General features: G+C 47.7%; 1 protein-coding gene across 8 annotated transcripts; it reads left to right on the top strand.

Annotated features, from left to right (window-relative positions):
• The first annotated feature begins 3,000 nt into the window (after window positions 1–3,000).
• TPD52L2 (TPD52 like 2) lies at window positions 3,001–18,872 on the top strand. 8 transcript variants are annotated; one of them, XM_088064429.1, is made up of 11 exons: window positions 3,001–3,149; window positions 3,534–3,673; window positions 4,775–4,923; window positions 5,733–5,792; window positions 7,259–7,318; window positions 11,239–11,340; window positions 15,190–15,216; window positions 15,591–15,632; window positions 16,869–16,917; window positions 16,999–17,047; window positions 17,131–18,872. In XM_088064429.1, the coding sequence occupies exons 1-10, from the start codon at window positions 3,131–3,133 to the stop codon at window positions 17,032–17,034; spliced, it is 684 nt and encodes a 227-aa protein (XP_087920555.1). In that variant the 5' UTR covers window positions 3,001–3,130; the 3' UTR covers window positions 17,035–17,047; window positions 17,131–18,872. The 8 variants fall into 8 exon arrangements, with proteins under 8 accessions (XP_087920555.1, XP_087920552.1, XP_014109646.1 ...); XM_088064426.1 differs by lacking the exon at window positions 16,999–17,047 and having other exon boundaries at window positions 3,002–3,149; XM_088064427.1 differs by lacking the exon at window positions 16,999–17,047 and having other exon boundaries at window positions 3,013–3,149; window positions 3,561–3,673.
• Window positions 18,873–19,942: the final 1,070 nt, after the last annotated feature.

The following is a 19,942-nucleotide window of genomic DNA, read 5'->3' on the forward strand; positions in this document are numbered from 1 at the left end:
AAGGAAGGAAGGAAGGAAGGAAGGAAGGAAGGAAGGAAGGAAGGAAGGAAGGAAGGAAGGAAGGAAGGAAGGAAGGAAGGAAGGAAGGAAGGAAGGAAGGAAGGAAGGAAGGAAGGAAGGAAGGAAGGAAGGAAGGAAGGAAGGAAGGAAGGAAGGAAGGAAGGAAGGAAGGAAGGAAGGAAGGAAGGAAGGAAGGAAGGAAGGAAGGAAGGAAGGAAGGAGGGAAGGAAGGAAGGAAGGAAGGAAGGAAGGAAGGAAGGGAGGGAGGGAGGGAGGGAGGGAGGGAGGGTCAGGGTCCTGTTGCACCCCCACTCTGCAGGAGACCATCCAGCTGTGCTCCCTCCCCGTCGCACCCCCTGGCTGATGATGTCCCCGTGTCAGCCCGTGGCAGGGGACACGCCTGGGGACCAATGGGAACGGGGACACTGCCGTGGGGGGAGGACGACCAGAGCCAAAGGCTGGCCGCAGACCATCACCGCTGCCTCTGGGCAGTGATATCTCTGCCGAGCAGAGAGTCCCACCGGCGGCCCCTCCTGCTCGGGGGATGCTCCGTTAACACCTCGCGCCTGGGAACTGCGCCGGGCCGGGAAAGGCCGATAGGGGCTGCATCCTCGCAGCTCGGGCTGCCTCCTCCGTGGAGGATGTCACTGGCATAAGGAACAGGAGCCCGGCCCGCTCCGCTGGGCCCCTTCCAGCCGCGGGGAGGAGCGGCGGGAGAGCAGAGCCCGGCGGCTGTGCACGGGCAGGGAGGGAATCTAGGTCAGGGCTTGCTTTAAAAGGGGGCACAGAGCCCAGAAGTCGGCGGCTTCCAGCGAAGCCACGGAGCAGCGGCGCCTGCCCGAGCCCGGCGCAGACACCGGGAACCGGCAGTTGAAGAACGCCGGTGCTCACCCGGAGCATCCCCATCCCGGCAGCTGCGGTGCCCGGGGACTCCCACGGGTGTTGCTTCTCGTGTGGCCGTTCACGCAATTCTTTGCTTTGCTGGGAAACAGCGGTTTGTAGTTCAGGGCTGGAAAACAACGTGGTGCCTGTGGACACGCGATTTCCAGAGACACGTGTGCCTGGGCACAGGGAGATGCCGCTCACCTCCAAAACGAGACCGTCAAATCTCCAAAGGCCCCCTCCTCCCCCTCCTCCCCCTCCGCCTCCTCATGGCTGGAAGGGCGTCAGCGAAGGGAACTGGCCCCGGGTCTGACATTTCTGCATTCACCAGCAAACGGCCAAAAAAAAAAGCCTCAACGGAGCACAAATCCCGGCGGCAGCAAAAAGGGAACCGGGAAGATGTGGAGGGTGCAGAGCTGTGGCTGCCAGGGCAAACAAATGCCTCCACACACATTTTGTCCCCCAAATAACTCCCCAGCCCCGGCAGAGCCCCAGCAGATCCGAAAACACAAAAGGGATTTTATTTTTCCCCCTCTCTCCAAATTTGGGATTGCTCTGCACTTCCCAACACCCTTCAAGGTTTTAGGATTGGGGAATGATTAAGTTGGCACCATGATGCATTTAATTAAAAGCCAGCGCCTGAAGGTAGAGGGAAATCAGCTGCTAGAGCAGGGGATTTTTGGAGGGCAACCCCGTGAGGCACAGCCTGATCCCTGGCTGTTCAGGGAGGCTGGACTTGGCAGTGGGCTTTGTGCCTGGCTGAGCTGGCAGAGACCACAGCAGTCCCTGTGAGCCGCAGCCCTCCCTGCTCCTCCTGCCGCAGCCACCTCTCGGGGCCAGATTTTCAGGAACTCAGGCTCTGGTGAGCTTGGAAAAATCCAGATTTTTCTCATGGGCTCAGCATTCAGCCACTCCCTGGGTTTCCACTGAGCTCAGCTTCAAAATGAGGTGTGCACCAAAGCTCCAAACTTCACAATAACCCCTTTAAAAATCCTCTAATAAAAAGTTAAGCTATTAAAGTGCTCCCTGTCCTTCCAAGGCCAAACAGGCAGATGGGGGTCATGTGCTGTGCTCCAGGAAGGGCATTTCCAGGAGCTCTTGTGGGTGCAAACCCTCTGCTCGGGTGGCCAAGGTGCTGATGGAAAGGGCTCTGACAAATTCCATTTCCCCATCTGTATTCACTTCCCTTTTCATGCCTCATCCTGGGGAACCCGAAGAGACTGGGGAAAAGGCTCTGAAAATGAAATGAGGTCCCAACCCAGTGGGATTTTCAGAGAAGGGATTGCAGAATAGTTGGAAGGGAACAGCCCAGGGCTTCCCCGTGCCCTGACGCACAAACCCAGGTGGAATTGCAGGCTGTGCTGCCGGGGCGTTTGGGCTCTCTCTCCACTCCTGGCCCCTCCGAAGGGAACCGCAGATTGTCACCAGAGCCGAGGTCTGCCCGCAGCAGGCACGGGCCAGACCTGCCTCTCCTGCCACTGCTTCCCCTTTGATGCCACTGCAGGTGACACCGAGAGAGAACCCGGTTTTGAGGCACATTTGGAGCGGGCAGTGGCCCGATCCCTGCAGCAGCACACCGGGAGCGGGCTGGGGGTGCCGGGAGGGCTCCGGGCACCGCAGCCCCCGCCGGGCCTAACGGGAACCCCAAAACCCGAAGGAGGGCTGAGGGGACAGGCAGCGCGGCTGGTTACCGTGCTGAGTGATCAGCGCTGAGTAACGAGCCCGGCGGGAAGCTCCGGGGAACGGAGCTGGGGGGGTCCTACAGAGCGGCCGGGCGTGGCAGGCGGGGAAGTCCCCGGTGCCCCGTGCCGGTGCTGCCCGGTGTGTCGGGCCGTGCCCGCTGTCCCGGTGCCGGTGCCGCCCGGTGTGTCGGGCCGTGCCCGCTGTCCCGGTATCGGTGCCGCCCGGTGTGTCGGGCCGTTCCCGGTGTGTCGGGCCGTGCCCGGTGTGTCGGGCCGTGCCCGCTGTCCCGGTGCCCCGTGCCGGTGCTGCCCCCTGCCCTCCGGCCGCGCTCACGGCACCGCCCGGCCCCGCCCGGCCGCGCTGACCCCTCCATGACGTCACCCCCGCGGCCGGCGCCGGGGGCAGTGACACCGGCAGTGACACCGGCAGTGACACACGTGTCACCGTCACCGTGGCGACGCGGCGCTGACGCGCTGTGCCCGCGACCCTCCCCGGAACGGGCGGGCGGCGCGCGCTGAGCGCGTCACGGGGGGCGGCGGCGGCTGCACGGGCCCGGGGCGCCGCCATGGAGAGCGCGAACCAGGGTACGGGCCGGGGGCTGCGCTCGGGACTGGGGCTCCTGCTGGAGGAGAGTCCCGGCCACGGGGGGAGCTCGGGGGCGGCGGTGCGGGAGCTGCCGCTGCCGTGACGGGGGACGCGGCCCGGGGGATGGGGAGCGGCCGGGGGTCTCTTCACAGCGCCGCCTGCCTCGCCGGGCCCCGTCCCCGCCCACGGTGCCGGGCACGGGAGCTGGAAGGCCGCGGAATGCCCGGTGCTGCTGCCGCTTCCGATCGATGCTCGTGGAGGAAACTCCGGCGGAGGTTTCTCTTCCCCTGCCCGGCGCAGCCCCTTCCCCCCGTCCCGCTTTGCATAACGCGCCTCGCCTGCCGCTTGCTTATTCAGTGCCCTCTGCTCCTTGTCTGCGACAGATATCAACCTTAACTCTCCCAACAAAGGTCTGCTGGCCGATGCCATGACAGATGTTCCCGTGGATAACGCGGCCCGGGGCGCTGCTCCCGAGGGATTGACTCTGGCCGAGGAGGAGGAGCTGAGAGCCGAGCTCGCCAAGGTAAGGGGGGCTCGGTTTGGCAGCGTGTGCCCCGGTTGTGTTCTGCTGGGAAGGAACAAACAGGAGCCACAGGGGCAGGACTCGGTGTTTTGTCGTTGGGGTTTGTTTTTTTCGGTTTTTAATTTTGTAGTGTTACTTTTGGGTCTCTTAGCTAATTGTTAAAATGCACAAAGCTGGCAGATACTTCAAACGCCGTGGTGTGTTGTTTGCTCTTTCCTAGTACAGCCTAATTTAGAGCTTTAAGGAAATAAGCAGCTTTTGGTGCCATGAGCTCAGTGTAGGATTTTTGTTCCATGTGAAGTGAGAAAACACTCCAGGCAAATAATAAGCAAAAGAAAGCCATTTTTCCTTGGGAAACTGAAACGTTGGAACACTTAATGAGCTTTTCTTCCTACCTTTTTCTCTTAAATATTTATTACTCTTTACAGGCAGCTATTTTAGGTGCCTATATGCTTTTGAAGAGATGAGGGTTGGTAATACAACATCCTAAAGTTTGAGCACTTTCTGGGCTTTAAAGGTTAGGTTATCATTTCTGTCTGAAATGTGGCTGAAGATAATTGCAGCTGTTTCTCCATTGTCTTTTCCTTCATGTGAAAATCTTGTGGTGGTTCTTTGACTTGCAGGGGAGGACTTTGCGGCTCTGGGTGGTCATGCAGGGCTTGTTGAGCTGCAGCTAAGGTAGAAATGCACCCACTCTGCCTGGAAACAGCACCAGAGTACTTTGAAAGTGCTGTAAGAAAGATCTCTGAGGAAAAACTCTTTGCTTTAAAGACATCAGAGGAAAAGAGATACAAGATATATAATCTTAGTTAATAAGGTTTGGTGACTGAATCGTGTCTGGTGTTGAAATGACAGTACAAGGAATGGGTTCTGTTCATCTCAGTGTCACTAAGTCACCAGTCCAGTGACTTGTATGGAGGTAAAATCTGTGTGGCCTCCCATTCCAGCACAGTTCATGTTGAGTTGAATAATTAATCTTATGATCTTCCCAATTTATAAAATTAATGAAATGTTGCTAGTTTTGAGGGAAGTAAAAATTTGTTTTAATGTACAGTTTTTAACTAAACTGTGATTTGAGACAAACTTCTGCCTTTCTCTAAGGTTGAAGAAGAAATTGGTACTCTCAGACAAGTTCTGGCTGCCAAAGAGAGGCACTGTGGAGAGCTGAAGAGGAAGCTGGGTCTGACTCCCTTGGATGGGTTAAAGCAAAACCTGTCCAAAAGCTGGCACGATGTCCAAGTCTCCAATGCGTAAGTGCTGCTTGTGATGCATCTGTGCTTAACTGGGACTTTGTGTGACACTTCCCAGCAGGGTATTCCAGAGCTCTTTTGAGTGGCTGGAGGTTTCTCTTCTGATGGGTTGTGGAGTAAAAGACACCTAAAAAAAACCTTTCTGTGTCTGTGTAAACTGGACTTTCATATCCGTAATCAGGATAAATTGTTGCTGGCTGCTCTTTCCCATGGGGTTAGTGATCTGGATCACACTTAGGGGTTCATTTTGCCTATTTCTGCCCATTCATTGAGGCACAAGCAGCTGCTACCTTGTTCTGAACTCAGGCTCAAAGAGAAGTGCAGGCAGTTTCACAGCTTGTGCCAGTTCAGAAGCACTCCCTGGGTCGTATAGCCTGAATTAAAAGCCTGCACTTCCTAGGAAAAAAATAATCTCCGATATTAGTGTGCTTCAGCAGAGTCATCTTGTCCTAAATATGTGAAGTGAGACTGTTCCTGAACAGTCATTAAGGGTATGGTCACTGCTGACAATGCCAAAAGGAGGGCCCATAAGGTAAGTTTGTCCCTGCTGGGTGTCAGGGACTCTGGGTGCCTGTGGAGGCATCATCCAGGCTAAAAATTCTCCTGTAACTTAACTGGGATTTGGAGTTATTGACAGTGATACTGTAGAGCAGATTGTTGAGCCATTCATCTTGCTGTTTATTCTTTTCCTCATCTTCCCTCCTCTGTCCCTGCCCCATTTCTGTTATTCCTTTGTCACTGGAATCTGTGTCATTGTCTTCTAAAAAATGAATATTAAAGTTATATTCATTAACACTTTCTGTTTCTAGTTATGTGAAAACATCTGAGAAACTTGGAGAGTGGAATGACAAAGTGACACAGTCTGACTTGTGAGTGCCTCGGGCTCCTCAGCATCACCTCCTTGTTCCTCGCTGCCTTCCCTGATTTGTGCTGCTCCTTGTTCTCCCAGGCATCAGGGCTTGCTTGGGAGGTGGAGGCAGGGTGAAGCAGGATTGTTACTTCCAGCATGGCTGGCTTCCAGCTAGAAACATCCCTCAGTTGCAGAGGAGATGAGTAAATGTTACTGTCATCATCTCTGTCATGGTCTTGCTATTGCAGAAGAAAAATTCCAATCAGTTACCAGACCACATTTTTTATGAAAAAAAAATAAAAAAATGGAGGGGACAAAAATTTAACCACAATTTCTCTTCAGCTGGTAATTGGTAGGTTAGTCTGTTGTTTCAGGTGTCTTACTAGTGAACCTCTACTGTGAAACTATTTCTCTTCTCATCATGAAAGTGGTAGGAATCAGTTTGACTGTTGACTTTCTGTATGGTCACCTGGGAGAGAAGTGGCTGGAGGTGCTTCCCCATAGCTGGAATTCGGGGCTGTGCAGCTGCCAATGTGTTCATGAGCTTCTGAATCTGCTGCTCTGGTGTGTGACTCTTTTCCCAGTGTCAGCACTAGAAACCCATGAATTTTAATCTTTGCTGTGTATCCAAGCAGGTGACAAATGCAGACAAAGAGCATCTAGCCACTTTTGCTTCTGGAATATATTCTTTAATTATACTAGAGCTCCACTGATATTAGACATGAATCATTGATTCCTGCTGCACAGCTGAACCTAAGGAGCCCTTGAGTGCTTTCTGTGCTGAAGTTTCTCTCCCTTTGTCTTGTGTTGAAGGAGATTCTTTAGCTAAGAAGAAAACGTGGATTGGGAGCATCACATCATTAGGCAAGGTGGCACTGATCTAACTGGGGCAAGTGAATTCTGGGTGATAATCCCCTCCTTTGAGCACCTCTGTGTTCTTTCTGAGGTGGGAGCAGCCACCTTCTGTAGTGTGTGTTTTCCTCCAGTATTAGTTGTTGCAACCCTTAAGGTACTGTTTTTGTATAGACAAACGTGATTTCTAAAGATCAGAAAAACAAAAGTTTAATTGTTTGTCTGGTTCCTGCTGTATTGGGTGAAATACATCTTTGGGTGTGGCAGTTTGATTTTTTTGGCCTTAAGATCGGTTCACTGCTCTGTGCTTTTAATACAGACCAGCAACAGAATATGTAGGAAGAGAGCAGAAAACGCAGTTTTTCATTTCCTGACATTTTTTAAACTGCAGGCTTTGTTTCTTTGTGCTCAGTGTTTGATCATGTTTAAACAAAAGAAACTGGGGCTTAGGTGTCTCTCTGCCTCTCAAACAGTTTTTTTCCTTCTGGCTGTACCAGAGAGGCTGAAGCTGTTGTCAGATAAATCAAGCCTCTGATACTATAAGGGTAAAGAGTCACTAATAATGTGGAAAGTGTCAGAAGAAGCATCTGTAGTGAATCTTGAAGCTGTCTCTAACCTCAGTTGTGTTTGTAGATATCTTTCAGCCAGCAGCACACTGGAGGACTGGAATGAAAAATTAACTCAATCAGAAGCGTGAGTGTCTTAACCTTCAGCCTTAACAAATGTTTTCCTCTGCCAGTCTGCTGCCACTAACTGTCCTGTACCCCTGCTCCCAGTCCTTTGCTTTCACTAGATCTGGCTGGACATTTCTCTTTCCTAGCTTTTACTTTTTTAACCCAATAAATGCCTCTGCTGGGAGAGGGAGCTTTTCCCGAGTTCAGTATCCAAGTGATACTCTAGAAATGCCTGCCTGGTCTCAGGAACTGTCTGAAATCCCTGGGTAGCTGAGACTTGTGTGCCACACGTTAGACCTTCAGCTGAGAAGCTGTGGCATAGCCAGACTGACTTTCTTCTTACCCCAACATGCTCTGCAGGGAGCAGGAGCTTTGCTTTCTGCTGTGGTACCTGATGAGAACAGAGCTGTGGTGTCCAGGGCAGTTTCCTGTCATGTTGGGGCCACAAATAGACTCAAACAGCTTGAACCTCACAGCTGTTCTACTCCAGTTGTTGAATGCAAATCTCTCTTAGATGTGCTTTTACTAAATGCCTGAAATTAAATTTTCATCTGGACTAAATTATGGAAGGATATTATGGAAGTTGGCTTTTGTCCTTCTCACTGTGCCTTTCCCACAGTATGTAGGGCAATCCCTTACAGTGCTGCAGTGGGAGCAGGTAGGTTTTGTCATTATTTTCTGAGCTGATTTAAACTGGGGAGGTAGGTTTTAGATGTGAGCCAGTTTTTCTGTTTTCTGGGGTGGGTATAAACTGCAGTCCTTGCAGCTGGCTGGTTATCAGCAGCTTGTGTGAATGCACGGTTTTCTTCCTAACACATGTGAAAGAGGAGCAGAGATAAAATGTAGGAGTAGCAGAAAAAACTTTGAAGTATGCAGGTCTACTTTCAACTGTGTTTTCAAGATTAAGAAGCTGTAAACTGTCACTATTTCACTTGCCAAGTAGAATGACCTTGGGTTTTGTGCTTGCTGACAGTGGCTGACTCCAGCCGTGTTCAGAGTCCCTCCCTGGGTGTGCCTGCTAAAGTGGAAAACTTCTGGTTATATCTGTTTCCTAGTACTTCATAAACACCAGAAATGTGGTGGAAATGTGGTTTTGTGGAGCACTTAGGGACTGAAGAGCTCTGGCACCTTAGCTTTCCTACTTGCTTTGGCTCTGGACAGAGTGACAATTGGTGCTGGCAAGATAGAGACTGAAACAGAGATGTGAGGGCGATTGAAAGATTCCAGCAACATTTCAGAAATCAATCAGAATTTCTACTTCTCTAAAGTTCAGTGATTGCAAAAAGGCAAGTTCAAGGAGTCCAGGAGTGAGGTTTTATTAATATGCTTTGGGGTTTTTTATGCAAATAGATTGTCTTTCCTGTTTCAGTGCTGCTCTGTAACTAACAAGGCTCTTGAGTGAACTAGGAATGGACCTGACTCCTGACCTCATGGTGCTTTTGTATGCTGTGGAATTTCCTGGTGTTTGCCGTTCCTGGCCACAGATTTTCCCTCTGCCAGCAGTACATAAACAGGACAAAATCACCCCAGTGTGTTCCTAGATCAGAATGTGAGGTGACTTACAAAGTTTGTGTGTTTAGCCAGACAGCTCAAATGGTGATTGCTGGATAAAAGCAAGTGAGAGGAAGCTGGTGTTGATGGATAAAGGAGGATTTGAGGGTGCAGATTTCACTCCTTCCTTGGAGGGTTTATAGGAGAGGGGTGCAGTGAAATGTTGGACTACCACAGGATGAACAGCACAGGGCAGAGATCATCTCTGCGGCTTCTGCTGCAGCCAGTTGCCTGTGAGTAAAGCAGGGTATTAGCCAGAGCTTATATTTATTGCTCCCAGATTTGGATTATTCCATTGTGCTTTGTGCTGGGGCTAAGGGAAGAAAGTGAGTGCTTGTGAATTTACACCCATGGAAAACCAGGCCGTGGCACTTGCAGGAGAAGAGTTTCAACTTTTAGGTCAGGGCTGGGTGTAGTTAAGTTGCATTAAAGCCTTGTATAAGCTGATCCCTGGCTGTCACAGCTGCAGCTCCACATGTGTGTCTGGTGGCAGTTCTGGGTTACAGAGCTGCTCATCTCCCTGTGCTTCCCTGGCTCTGCCTTCTGCCTGGCAGCAGTGAGGTGTGTACGTGTGTGTGGGAGCTGTGGATGCAGGACTAGGCTGGCCATCTGATCCAGCTGCTGCTTTCTTGTGCTTCCAAGTTTATATTTAATCCAGATCATTGCCTTGATGTACATTGCTGTGCCAGCACAAGGAGTTCTGCTGGAGGAAGGAGCACACTCAGGGAGCAGCAGCACCCAAGCGCTTGTTCTTAGTTTATATTAAAAATTCTGCTGTCAGGTGTAGAAAAAACAATTGGAAAATCTCTGGCCTTTATCTGCTGAAGCTGGGCATAATACCTGCAATTTTGCAGTGTGAATGGCACGATGGTGTCCTTTGAGGCTGTAAACCATTCCTCAGAGCTGAGCTCTGAGTGCCATGCGGACCTAGAGTCAGTACTGCATACTTTGGTGAGTACGAGATCTTTGATATTTGTTAGGCAGCAGTAAATCAAATCCCATGACAGGGCTCAGCCAGGGAGGAGCCTGGCTGCTGAATGAGATCCTCCTCAAACACAGTGGTTGCAATAGGAGGGCAGTCACTCTGTGGGATCAAGCAATCTTGGTGCTGATCAGTTCACTCCCAAACTGTTCTGAGGTGCAGAAAATTCTGCTGTGCAGAGGCAATGTTGAGGCCTTGCTGTTGGGGCACACTCAGGTCCTTCTGGAGCTGTTGACTTCAAGAATTGAAAAATGTGTAGGTTATAGGAATTCTCTTTGAGAAGGATGAAGAAGGAAGGAAAAGCTGATGAAGATTTGTTCTGCTTAAGTCTCGTGTATATTTGTGATTCAGAAATATTTGGCTGTTAAAAACAAACTCCAACAAACCAACATGTTGTAATTGGAATTGCTCAAATCCAGGTCTGGTGCTGTGGTGCTGTCCATGCACTTCTGCCTGGAGAGAAGGAGATGTGAGTAAATCATCTGTCACCGTGGTGTTTGTAGCATGGGGAGCCTCAGGCATGAGAGAACATTAGGCTGTTTGTAATGCCCTTCTACTAAATGTCCTCATCAGGCAAAAAAATAATCTCAAGCTGAAATATTTGGAATAAGAAAAGCTTAAAATGTTCAACTTTTTTCCCAGCCTGAGACTTTTCTTTGTAGTCTGAAGAATGACATAAATCATCAACTGTAGAGTAGTTTAGAGAGAATGAATTAATGAAAGTGACACAAAGAATCTTTGTTCCTGAGATTAGTCTCATCTGAAGGAAACAAAGGTTCTTGAGTGTCTCCAGCTCAGGTATAAACTCAGATAATCAGCTGACAAATAAAAGCTGTCAGACTTCTTACCTATTGTGGTTAATGGTAACTGATAGGAAACTTCTCTATTTATTTCTAAACTGCTGCTGTAGAGCTAATGCTAATTCCTGCATTTCTTTTCTGTATGGTGATGATGGTCTTGCTTATTGCCTCTTTCCTCCAAAACATAATGCCACAGCAAATCCTATGGCTTCCTCAAGGCTGAAAGGATAATATGGAATAGGTTCCTAGATTTATTTTCTTCAGGACATGGAAATATGGTTGCAGAGCAATTAGGCTACGGTGCTGTGGTGTTAGAGCTTCCATGTGGAAATTTGCTTTGGTTTTTAGCAGATCTTTGTTAGATTTAAAAACATACGACCGTATATCAAAAGTATAAGGTGAGTGTATGGAAAGGTTAATCCTACACTTGCTGCTTTTGTAAAGCTTCAAATATTTGAATATATGCAAATGTGGAAATGGCTCTTTCAGTGAAGTCAGTGCAGCTCACTAACCCAGCTTCTTTCCTTTAATATGGGGTCCTTTTTCAAAATGGGGACACTTTTGGATCCAACATGTTCGTTCAATTTATGATTTTTTTCTGTGTAGTTATAAGAAGACCCAGGAAACCCTTTCCCAGGCAGGACAGAAGACTTCAGCAGCCCTTTCCAATGTAGGTTCTGTTATCAGCAGGAAGCTTGGTGACATGAGGTAAGATTTCTGCTTTGCATTCTGGGGCTTTGATCTTGGTTTCAAACAGGAATGGGGCTTTAGACAATAACTAGGCTTTCTTCCATTTTTCTGCTTATTTGGCAGCATGTTACTGTTGATGGACTGCCACCTTCTGTGTGGCCCTGTGCATTGTAGTTTAGGACAGATTGAACTCTTATTGAAGACTTACTGAGGGGATAAGCCTGTTCTAAGGCATTTAAGTTTGGTTTGGTTTAGGAGAACCGACCAAACATTTTTAGCAGCCTTCCCCGTTTTACTGCTGTGTGGATTCACTGCAGCTTTTATGTCATATGTAAGAAATTAGAATTAAAATTTCTCTTTTCCATTTCTTGCTGGATTATGGAGGTGTGTTTTCTCAGTGTAACTGCTTTGGATTAGAGAGGGGTCATCCCTCCTGTGTTCTGTTATGATTAAAAACAAAAAGGGAAGAGTCTGTTTGCTGCATTCCATGTGGTTTCAAGCCCTGGGTGTTGACATTCTGTGGAGAAGGGCAGCATGTCTTCCAGGCACAGTTATGTCATGTTGGTTGGAAAATATCAATTGATTCAGAAGATTATGACAACATTAAAATTTTGTTCTGTGGTTGGGGTTTATCTCCATTCTTTAACCAGATGACCACTAAAACAATTGCAAATTTAAACTTTAAAAGTGGCAAGAGATTCTCCTGGTTGAGGTTCTTGCTCTGTGAGTTTCTCAGCTATACAAAGCCCAAGGTTAGAATTTGTGATTTATCCTCAGTACTTTAAGCCCAAGATTTCTTACCCACTAATGATAACATCCACATTTTTCATGCAGAATCCCTTCATGATGTTTTTCTTAGATTTGAAAGCTAATTCTGGATGTACAGCCTGTCTATGTTACTAAGGAAGGATTTTTAGATCTTGGATTTAACATGCTGTCTCAGACCTTGGATTGAATGGGTAGCTGTCATTCTTTGTAGGGAATTTCCTATTCCACTGTGGCTGGGAGTATCCGAGTGGTAAGAACTTGTTGGCCTCTGATCACATAGTACTGATGTATTCTGGTTCTGTCCTCAGTGAGTTAGTTACTGTGTTCCTGGAGGGTATTTTTTGGTGTTTTCAGTAGCTCACATCTCTGAATTTGGCAGAGGACTAGCTAGCTTCCTACCCTTTCCAGCATTCAAGTTGTAACTTTTCTTTCCTGGAAACTCCCTAGCTGCTGGAAAAAGGGACTTTCATGTAATCACAGCAGATTACGGATACTGGCACAAGATGTGGTGAGAACACATTTTGCCAAACTGATAAGTGAATTTGGGGCCTGGTTTCTGCAGTCTGGCCAGGCTGTTGCAGGAAAGGAATGGGAGCTGTGCTTTTTTTGGGACCTGGGGAACTCCTGAACCAGGGTTGCGACATGCAGAAGCTGTTTTGGCAGGCTAGGTCCTGCCTGTTGTTTTTGAGTTGGGAGAATGCAGGTCATGCAGCTGTTGAAATGTTTGTGCTATCCCAGGAGCAGGTGATGGAGGGAGAGGATACTGGGATGCTCTCCTGGTGGCAGAGCTGGCCTGGCACAGTCACTGTCACAACTGGCCACATAATCAGATGGCCCAGGCACGAGCCAGGCCTTTGCAGCAATGGTTTTTCTCAGCTTCAACATCTGCATTCCTTTTTATGTCTAATACATTGGGTGAGGTGTTATGAAATAGAGGCAGCTTCTGCCTTATCACTTGGGAATCCCTGCCAAAGTTATTTCAGTGGGATTTGTATATGTGGCCCTGTGGGGGAACACAGTAATGATTTTTTTTTTAAGACTTTCAGTTTTTCTCTGCATATATAAACAGACTTCTCTCTCCTGTGCTGCATCCAAGTCTTCCTATTTCTGATACTGAAGAAGGTTTAACTCTGAGCATAAGGTTTTGCAGGAGCTGTCCCACTTTTCACCCTTGCCAGGTGAACTCTGGTGTTCTGATGTGTGATCAGAGCTGATGAGGAGTGAAGTCTGTTGTATTGCTGTGATCACTGCTCTGAACTAGCAGGACGATCTCTGTTCCCAGAGAATCTTACAGGCCTTGTAGCCTACACTGACCTCCATTACTGTAATCTGGTTTTTTTCCTTCTTACACTACAAATTCACTTGTAAAGCGAGTTTATTTTCCAGCACTGGAAGTGTTGAGATAACAGAGGGGATTTCCTTGTTTAGTCAGCCTTCACCAGCTGATAAATGCAAGGAAGGCCTGATGAATGGGACAGAGCCTCTGATGCACCAAGGGTGTGGGCCTGAATTCCATTAAAAATACTTGGACCAAATTGTTTTTAAATACAAGTAACATGTTAATACAAGTAACATGTTAAATCTTTAGACTTGCTGTCTTATTCTGGTCAAAATAATTTTGCTATGTGGATGGTAACCTTGGGAAGGTAATGCTGTAACCGTGTGCTCGCTGCATTAATGCTCTACTGGATTGCTCTGAGGGGAGGAAATGTTCCTTAGTGGGTGGGATTTTTTCAAATCTTGGCCTGTTCAGATGTCTCTGTTATCTCCACCTACAGTTAAAAAGTAAATTGGCTTTTAGACATTCTGTTCCTGCATTTTACTGATTCCAGTAAAGTGCAAAATTAGAAGTGTTTTCTTTTTTATTGCTTTGTGGGTTTGTGTCCACCTGTGCACTTGATGGTGTCTGATGAAATTTGCTGCTGTACATAATGCTGCGAGCAAATTCATTATGAAATGTTAGCCTGAACCCAAAATGCCTGCAGATTCTGGAATTTATGTCAACTTTCAGTCCTTATGGAAGGAGGAAAAGGGTTACTGCTAGGTCCAGCCCAAGATACTGAGCAAGGAACTGGTGCTTGTGGTATTCCGTATGGAGCAGCATGGTGCATGGATGTGTTATCTGTGTTGTTCTCCTTTAAGCAAGAGTAAGTAGAAAGTTAATTTATTTCACATGCAAAGGCAGCATTTCAAGGCATCTGCCCTGCCAAAGAGCTGACTTGGATATATGAGGAAATGAAACCACAGAGCCCAACATCTTCGCTCTGGCTGTCAGGAAAAGCCCTTGGACTCCTTGCCAAATACTTCACATCCAGCTTGCCATGACTGCTTCCTGCTGCAGAGACAAAAATTACATTTAAGTGGAATAAAACACTGCTCTGGCAGGAGAAGCTCCTTTAGAGTGTCCTGGTAATCTTCCTAATAAAAGTAGGAAACCTCAGTCTGTTGTTTCAGACTGCTGAGATGCTACTGCACTGCAAAACCTCATCCTAAAAATGGGCAACCAAGTTACAGGGTAAAGATGATACCTTTAATCTCATCTTTATTAACCTGCAGTGCATTTGTTCTCTGAACTGTAACTTTGAGATTTGCAGGCTTGGCAAGATAACGTGTGCAGGTATCCATTGCAGGTTGCCCTTACTCAAGTCCTCACCAGAAGTCTGAGCAATGCTGTCTTTGTATGAGAGACCACAGGGGGAAATGGGGGAAGGAGGTATCTCTACCAATATAGCTGGTGCTTGTTAAAACCTTCAGTTTAGAAAAAAGTGTTTAAATAAAACATGTGAAAGCAATGGGTAGGGGTAGGTAAAATGTTTTGGTTTGCTGTTGCACATCTACTCCTTCCCCTCCCCAGCTGGGTTCTAAGTTGATGTAGGTGCTGTTATTGCTCTTTGAGAAACATTTTAGCTTGTCTGGAGTTAATGAAAAGCATTTTTTTTTTTGCTTGCTCCTGTGATTTATTTTGAGAAGCTTCCTCCTGGGTAGTTGACTTTGCTGTCCCATGATTCTGTGACCGTGTCCCTGGGTTTGGTGTTGAGCTCTGCGCAAGTTTCTGACCATTCCTTCCTTTTTCTCTCTGCTGCCCATGGCCTCTCCCAGGGCTCACTCCATCTCACATTCCCTTAGGTAAGATACTCTTCAAGGCTCTAAAAGAGCATTTGTTTCTGTGCCAGACCTTTGCAGACCTTAAAGGGGAAGCTGGTTATTTAAGCCTTGCCTAAACTTTTGACACAGATTGAGAAATCTACCACGAACCAATGGCCTGGGACTGACTTCTGTATCACAGTTGCAGTGAAATACTGGCTATCCTGCGTCTGGAAAACTACATTTGGGGCAGCAGCTGTTAAATAAGGGGAGAGAGGGCTGGCTCCTACCACTTGGGTTGTCCACAGCAGCCTGTGTGTGGACAGTGAGTGCTTCAAACCTGGGGTTAGGCTGCTTTTGCACGGTGTCAAATTGTCGTTAACTTTTTCCTCCTTGTCCCAAATGCTTCCGAGCAGCGGCTACTCCATCCGCCACTCGATAAGTATGCCAGCCATGAGGTAATGTAGCCTGTGTCTCCTGAGTGGGGCTGGGGGAGGACAGCTGCCTCCATCACTGCTGGGGGGTTTGGTCTGACTTGGACAAATGGCTCCTTTCTCGAGCAGGTTTCTCTCTGAGCGTGGATTAACCACAGCCTGCAGTTTGTCTGTTTAAAGGGTTTTTTAATAGCTCTTAAGGTCATTAGCACCTGTCTTTTCTTGGACTAAGTGCAGTGTTTCACTTGTATCAAAGTCTGGTTGAAGTTTGCAGGTTTCAGAGGTCCCTGAAGGGCAGGATTACAGTTCTGCCACAATGTGCTGCACAGCCATTGCTGATACCAAGGTGAATCCTCATGGGAACCCTCTCCTCGGCCTTCCCTCACATTGCTGTTGGTGGTGATCTCCTTGCAGGAGAAATGACTGCCAGGGCTGGACAAGGCCCACAGAATTCTCTCTGTTCATCCTCCTCTTTCTAGATCAACAGAGATTGTTTTATGGCTGCAAATCTAAAGCAATTCCTTGGAACAAAAATAACTGAGATGAGGCGAGTCATCTCTCAGCGCTCCTGCAGCCTGGCCCGGGGGAGCAGCTCTATGAGTAATTGCCTGGTCTGGAAGCTCAGTACAGAGCATTCCCTGAAATCCTTCGCCAGTGAAGCAGCTTGTTGGGTTGTCAAACAAGTGACCTGGTTTTCTTTGCTAGAAATATGAAATGCTCTGATTAATTTATTACACTGTGATATTACTGAGCATTTCCTGATGCAAATGATCACCCCTGTAGAAATAAAGCTGCTGATAGGTGCAGGTACATGGCCCTTCCCCTTCCTCCCCATGGGATGTGATTCAGGAAACTGAAGCCTTTGTTTTAAACCTTTCTCAGCTTTCCCTTTCCACTGTTTAAAACAAAATGTTTTTAGTTGGGAGTTTTTTAAAGCTAAGAGTTTTCTTCTCTACTTAACTGTGCTTTGATTCCCCAGTGAACTAGGACTTGTTTCTCTCAACATTTTAGCTTGAGCAATTGAGTGGACTGCACGTGGTATAAATGTTTTCCGTCAAAGTTTGGATGTGGTGTTCTTGCCTGGTGTGCCTGAGAGATTTGTGCCAAAGGCTGTGAGGAGCTGGAAATGTTCTGGGTGATGGTGTCATTGCAGGGGAATGGCCACAGAGCCCAGTTGCACTGTGCCATTTGATATAGTTAAGAACTAACTTGTCTTGATTTGTTGTTTTTTTTTTTTTTCTCCTCTCTTCTTTCTTCAAGGAATTCTGCAACCTTCAAGTCCTTTGAAGATAGAGTTGGGACCATAAAGGTAACAGTCTGCTTTGTCTTGTAAACACAGAGTGTGAAGCCTTGTGCAGAAACTTTAATTTCTGCAATGTTTTTCTTGTAGACTAGTATTCGGGCAAATGGCCTCTCAGATATGTGAAGTCTTGGCTACAGTAGGTGACCTCGACAAGGGGGAATTGACTTGGTATTCCCAGTGCTGCTTTCGTGTTGTCCTCACTCTCTTCTCTCCTTCCAGTCCCGAGTGGTGGGCAGCAGGGAGAACAGCACTGACGGCCTCCACTCCCCGTCTGGAGCTGGGGACAAGCCTCCACAAGACAACACTCCCTTCTAGACCTGGATGTGGCTTTGCACAGCTGTGCACAACTGGAAGAGCCCCCTCCCTCCCAGACCTTCACCACAGCAACAACATGTGAATCCAAGAAGGGGCTGAGCGCCAGTCTGGAGAGATCCATCCTTCATTCATAGACACTGCTGCTGGATCCAAGTCAAATAAAGAGAATGCAAAGTTTTGTACACAAATAATATTTTACACTAAAGTTTGTAGATTAAATGTATCACTGCTGTCCTTTTAGGAGAGCATGTAAGCTGGAGTTTCCTTAAAGTAGCTCAGAAATGCCACTTCTGTGGATGAAAACAGTTTTCCCTTGTCTGACATAGCTTGGAGCAGATACATGGCCCTGAGCAGCATGAGGAGGGCAGTAACTGGAGAAGCCAAGTGCATGGGCACCTTAGCTTCAGCTTCTGGCTCTGTTCTCTGTGTAGGCTACTCTGGGAGCTCCCAGGCTTCTCCTGTTACTGTTTTCTCTGGCTCTCATTGGAGCTGTTAGGTAGATGGGGTTAAACAGTTGGGGTTTTTTCTGGGTTTCTAAAAGGTAAACTTCGCTTAGCAGCTGCCTCGTTGTTACACTAATGCTCTAGCTTTAACAAAACTAAGAATCTTTATTTTTAAATGCAATGAACTTTAAAGAAATAAAGCTTAAAAACAAAAAAAAAAAAGCTTTGGCATATTAGGGCAATGCTCCCTTGGACTCTGAAGCTGAATTGCAAAGCCTTACATCATTTATGCTTTACTTGTTTATGATTTATTTTCTGTAGAGAAGACTGCAAGGGTTCTAAAGCTGGTTGTTGAGCACTGGAGTTTTGCATTATGCAGTCATAGCAGCATGTTTATAAAGCCAGTTCTTGTGTTAAATTCAGTGGTGCACTCTGTTTCCCGAGTGTATGAAACTTGCTTCTCCCTTCTCGGCTTATCCCTTCGTTCTCGGAGGAGGAATTTCTGAAGGCTGGAATATGGATACCACTGGAGGGACTCTGCTCTGCTCTCCGAGGGCTCCTCCAGCTGGTACATCTGGCTGTGACTGGATGGGTTTCTCAGTTGAAAGCCCCAGCTCTAATTTTGGTTTACAAAAAACGGGCAGAGTCATGGAGCTCACCCAGTCCCTCCAGGGGCTGGATGTTTTGCTCTTTTGATGTCCAACTTCATTGCTCAGGAGCTGACAAATTCCAAGTTTTCTCCTAGAGGCCTGATTTTATTCTAGGCAAGGTGCCTCCACATAGAAATACCTAGAGTGAGCAATTCTGTGCCTTAGAGGCGAAGTGGGACTTACTCAGGTCTTTAAACTTATGTACATATCTGGTAGTTTTAGTGGTTTATCACCCCGGAGGGACTGAACTGCCTCTGACCCTTTAGAGAAGCAAGTTTTGACACTGATTTGATTAATCTCCATTTCCCCCACCCCTGCTTCCCTCCCTCTGCAGACCTGGGGACATGGGATGAGATGTTAGTGGGCAGATGTACTAGGCCATAGGTGGAGTGTAGAGTGTCGTTCATGTGCATTCCTTGTTTGACTGGAACTGGCCTTCCTGTGAGGAGCAGAGCCAGTGAAATGGGGACTGCAGGAGCTTGGGTTTGGAACTGTTTCTCTTTAAGACAAAGACTGAAGAAAACTGTCAATAAAGAATTCCTTTGTGAGAAAATGGGGTGAATGTCTTTGTCTTGTTCTAACAGCACTGAAATTCTCTCTTTAGTGCATGCTATGAATTCGTCAGGTAAATACCAACTGCCTGCAGTAGCTTGAGGTGAGAAGCAAGTGATATATTCCATCCTATCCCTCTGGCTTGTCTGCTGCTCTCTTATGAAGGAATGTACTAAATAATATTTACAGTTTCCTTTCCAAGATACTGGACACTGTTCCCAAGCTGTTATCTGGCCTCTTCCTGTGCTCTGGGCTGGGGAGCTGCAAACTCCATTGCTGGTGCTGCAGGTGAATTCCAAACTCCTTCACACGGTTTTCCTGAGCTGGGAGCGTGGGACTGCAGTCCCAGCAGTAACCTTGGCAGTGGGAGCTGAGGCTGGAGAAATTTCTAATGTGGAAAAGCTGCAGCTGTGGTGCTGGCGTGGCTTGACAGTATGATTCCTCAGGGAAGTCAGTCACCTCCATGGAAGCTCTGGCTTCACAACAGTGTGGCACTGGGGGAATTGTGGATGGACGGCTGGAACTGGGAGCTGCTGTCTCAAAGTTTAAAAGGGCAGTGCAGAGCAGGCAAATAGGTCGTGGAGAGGCCAGCAGAGAACGTCAGTGTGCTGTTTGCAGAGGAAGGATGCCCAGTTAGGCTTGAGACATCTGGTGGCGAGGGTTTGGGTTTGGTTTTGGTTTTGTAGGTTTGGGTATTTGTTTTGAAGGTTGGGGGTATTTTTCCTACATCACTTCAATAGGTAAAACTACATCTCTCCAAGCAGGGCTAAGGACAGAGGGGTTAGTATGAGACCTGATCCTGGAGGAGAGACTGGAAGCACCCAGGCTGAGGTGAGGGGAGGGCAGATGGCTCCATCCCTCAAAGCAGATAAAACAGCGAAATTGAAAACTAACTAACTGCAGAAAGCAGGAAGGAGCCACTTTTCCCTGCTGGCACCATGTCCCAACCCTCAGCCACAACCACGGCAAGTGCTTCTTAAGGAATTTAACATGTTTGATCTGAGGGATTGGACAACCACTCCAGCAGTGGGAGCCTGTGCTCATCCCGGCTGAGTGAGCTGTGCCCAGAGC

Source organism: Pseudopodoces humilis, chromosome 19 (genome assembly GCF_049639895.1).
Source record: "Pseudopodoces humilis isolate 2021_Gansu_Grassland_sample_001 chromosome 19, ASM4963989v1, whole genome shotgun sequence".
In the NCBI taxonomy this organism is placed as follows: domain Eukaryota; kingdom Metazoa; phylum Chordata; class Aves; order Passeriformes; family Paridae; genus Pseudopodoces; species Pseudopodoces humilis.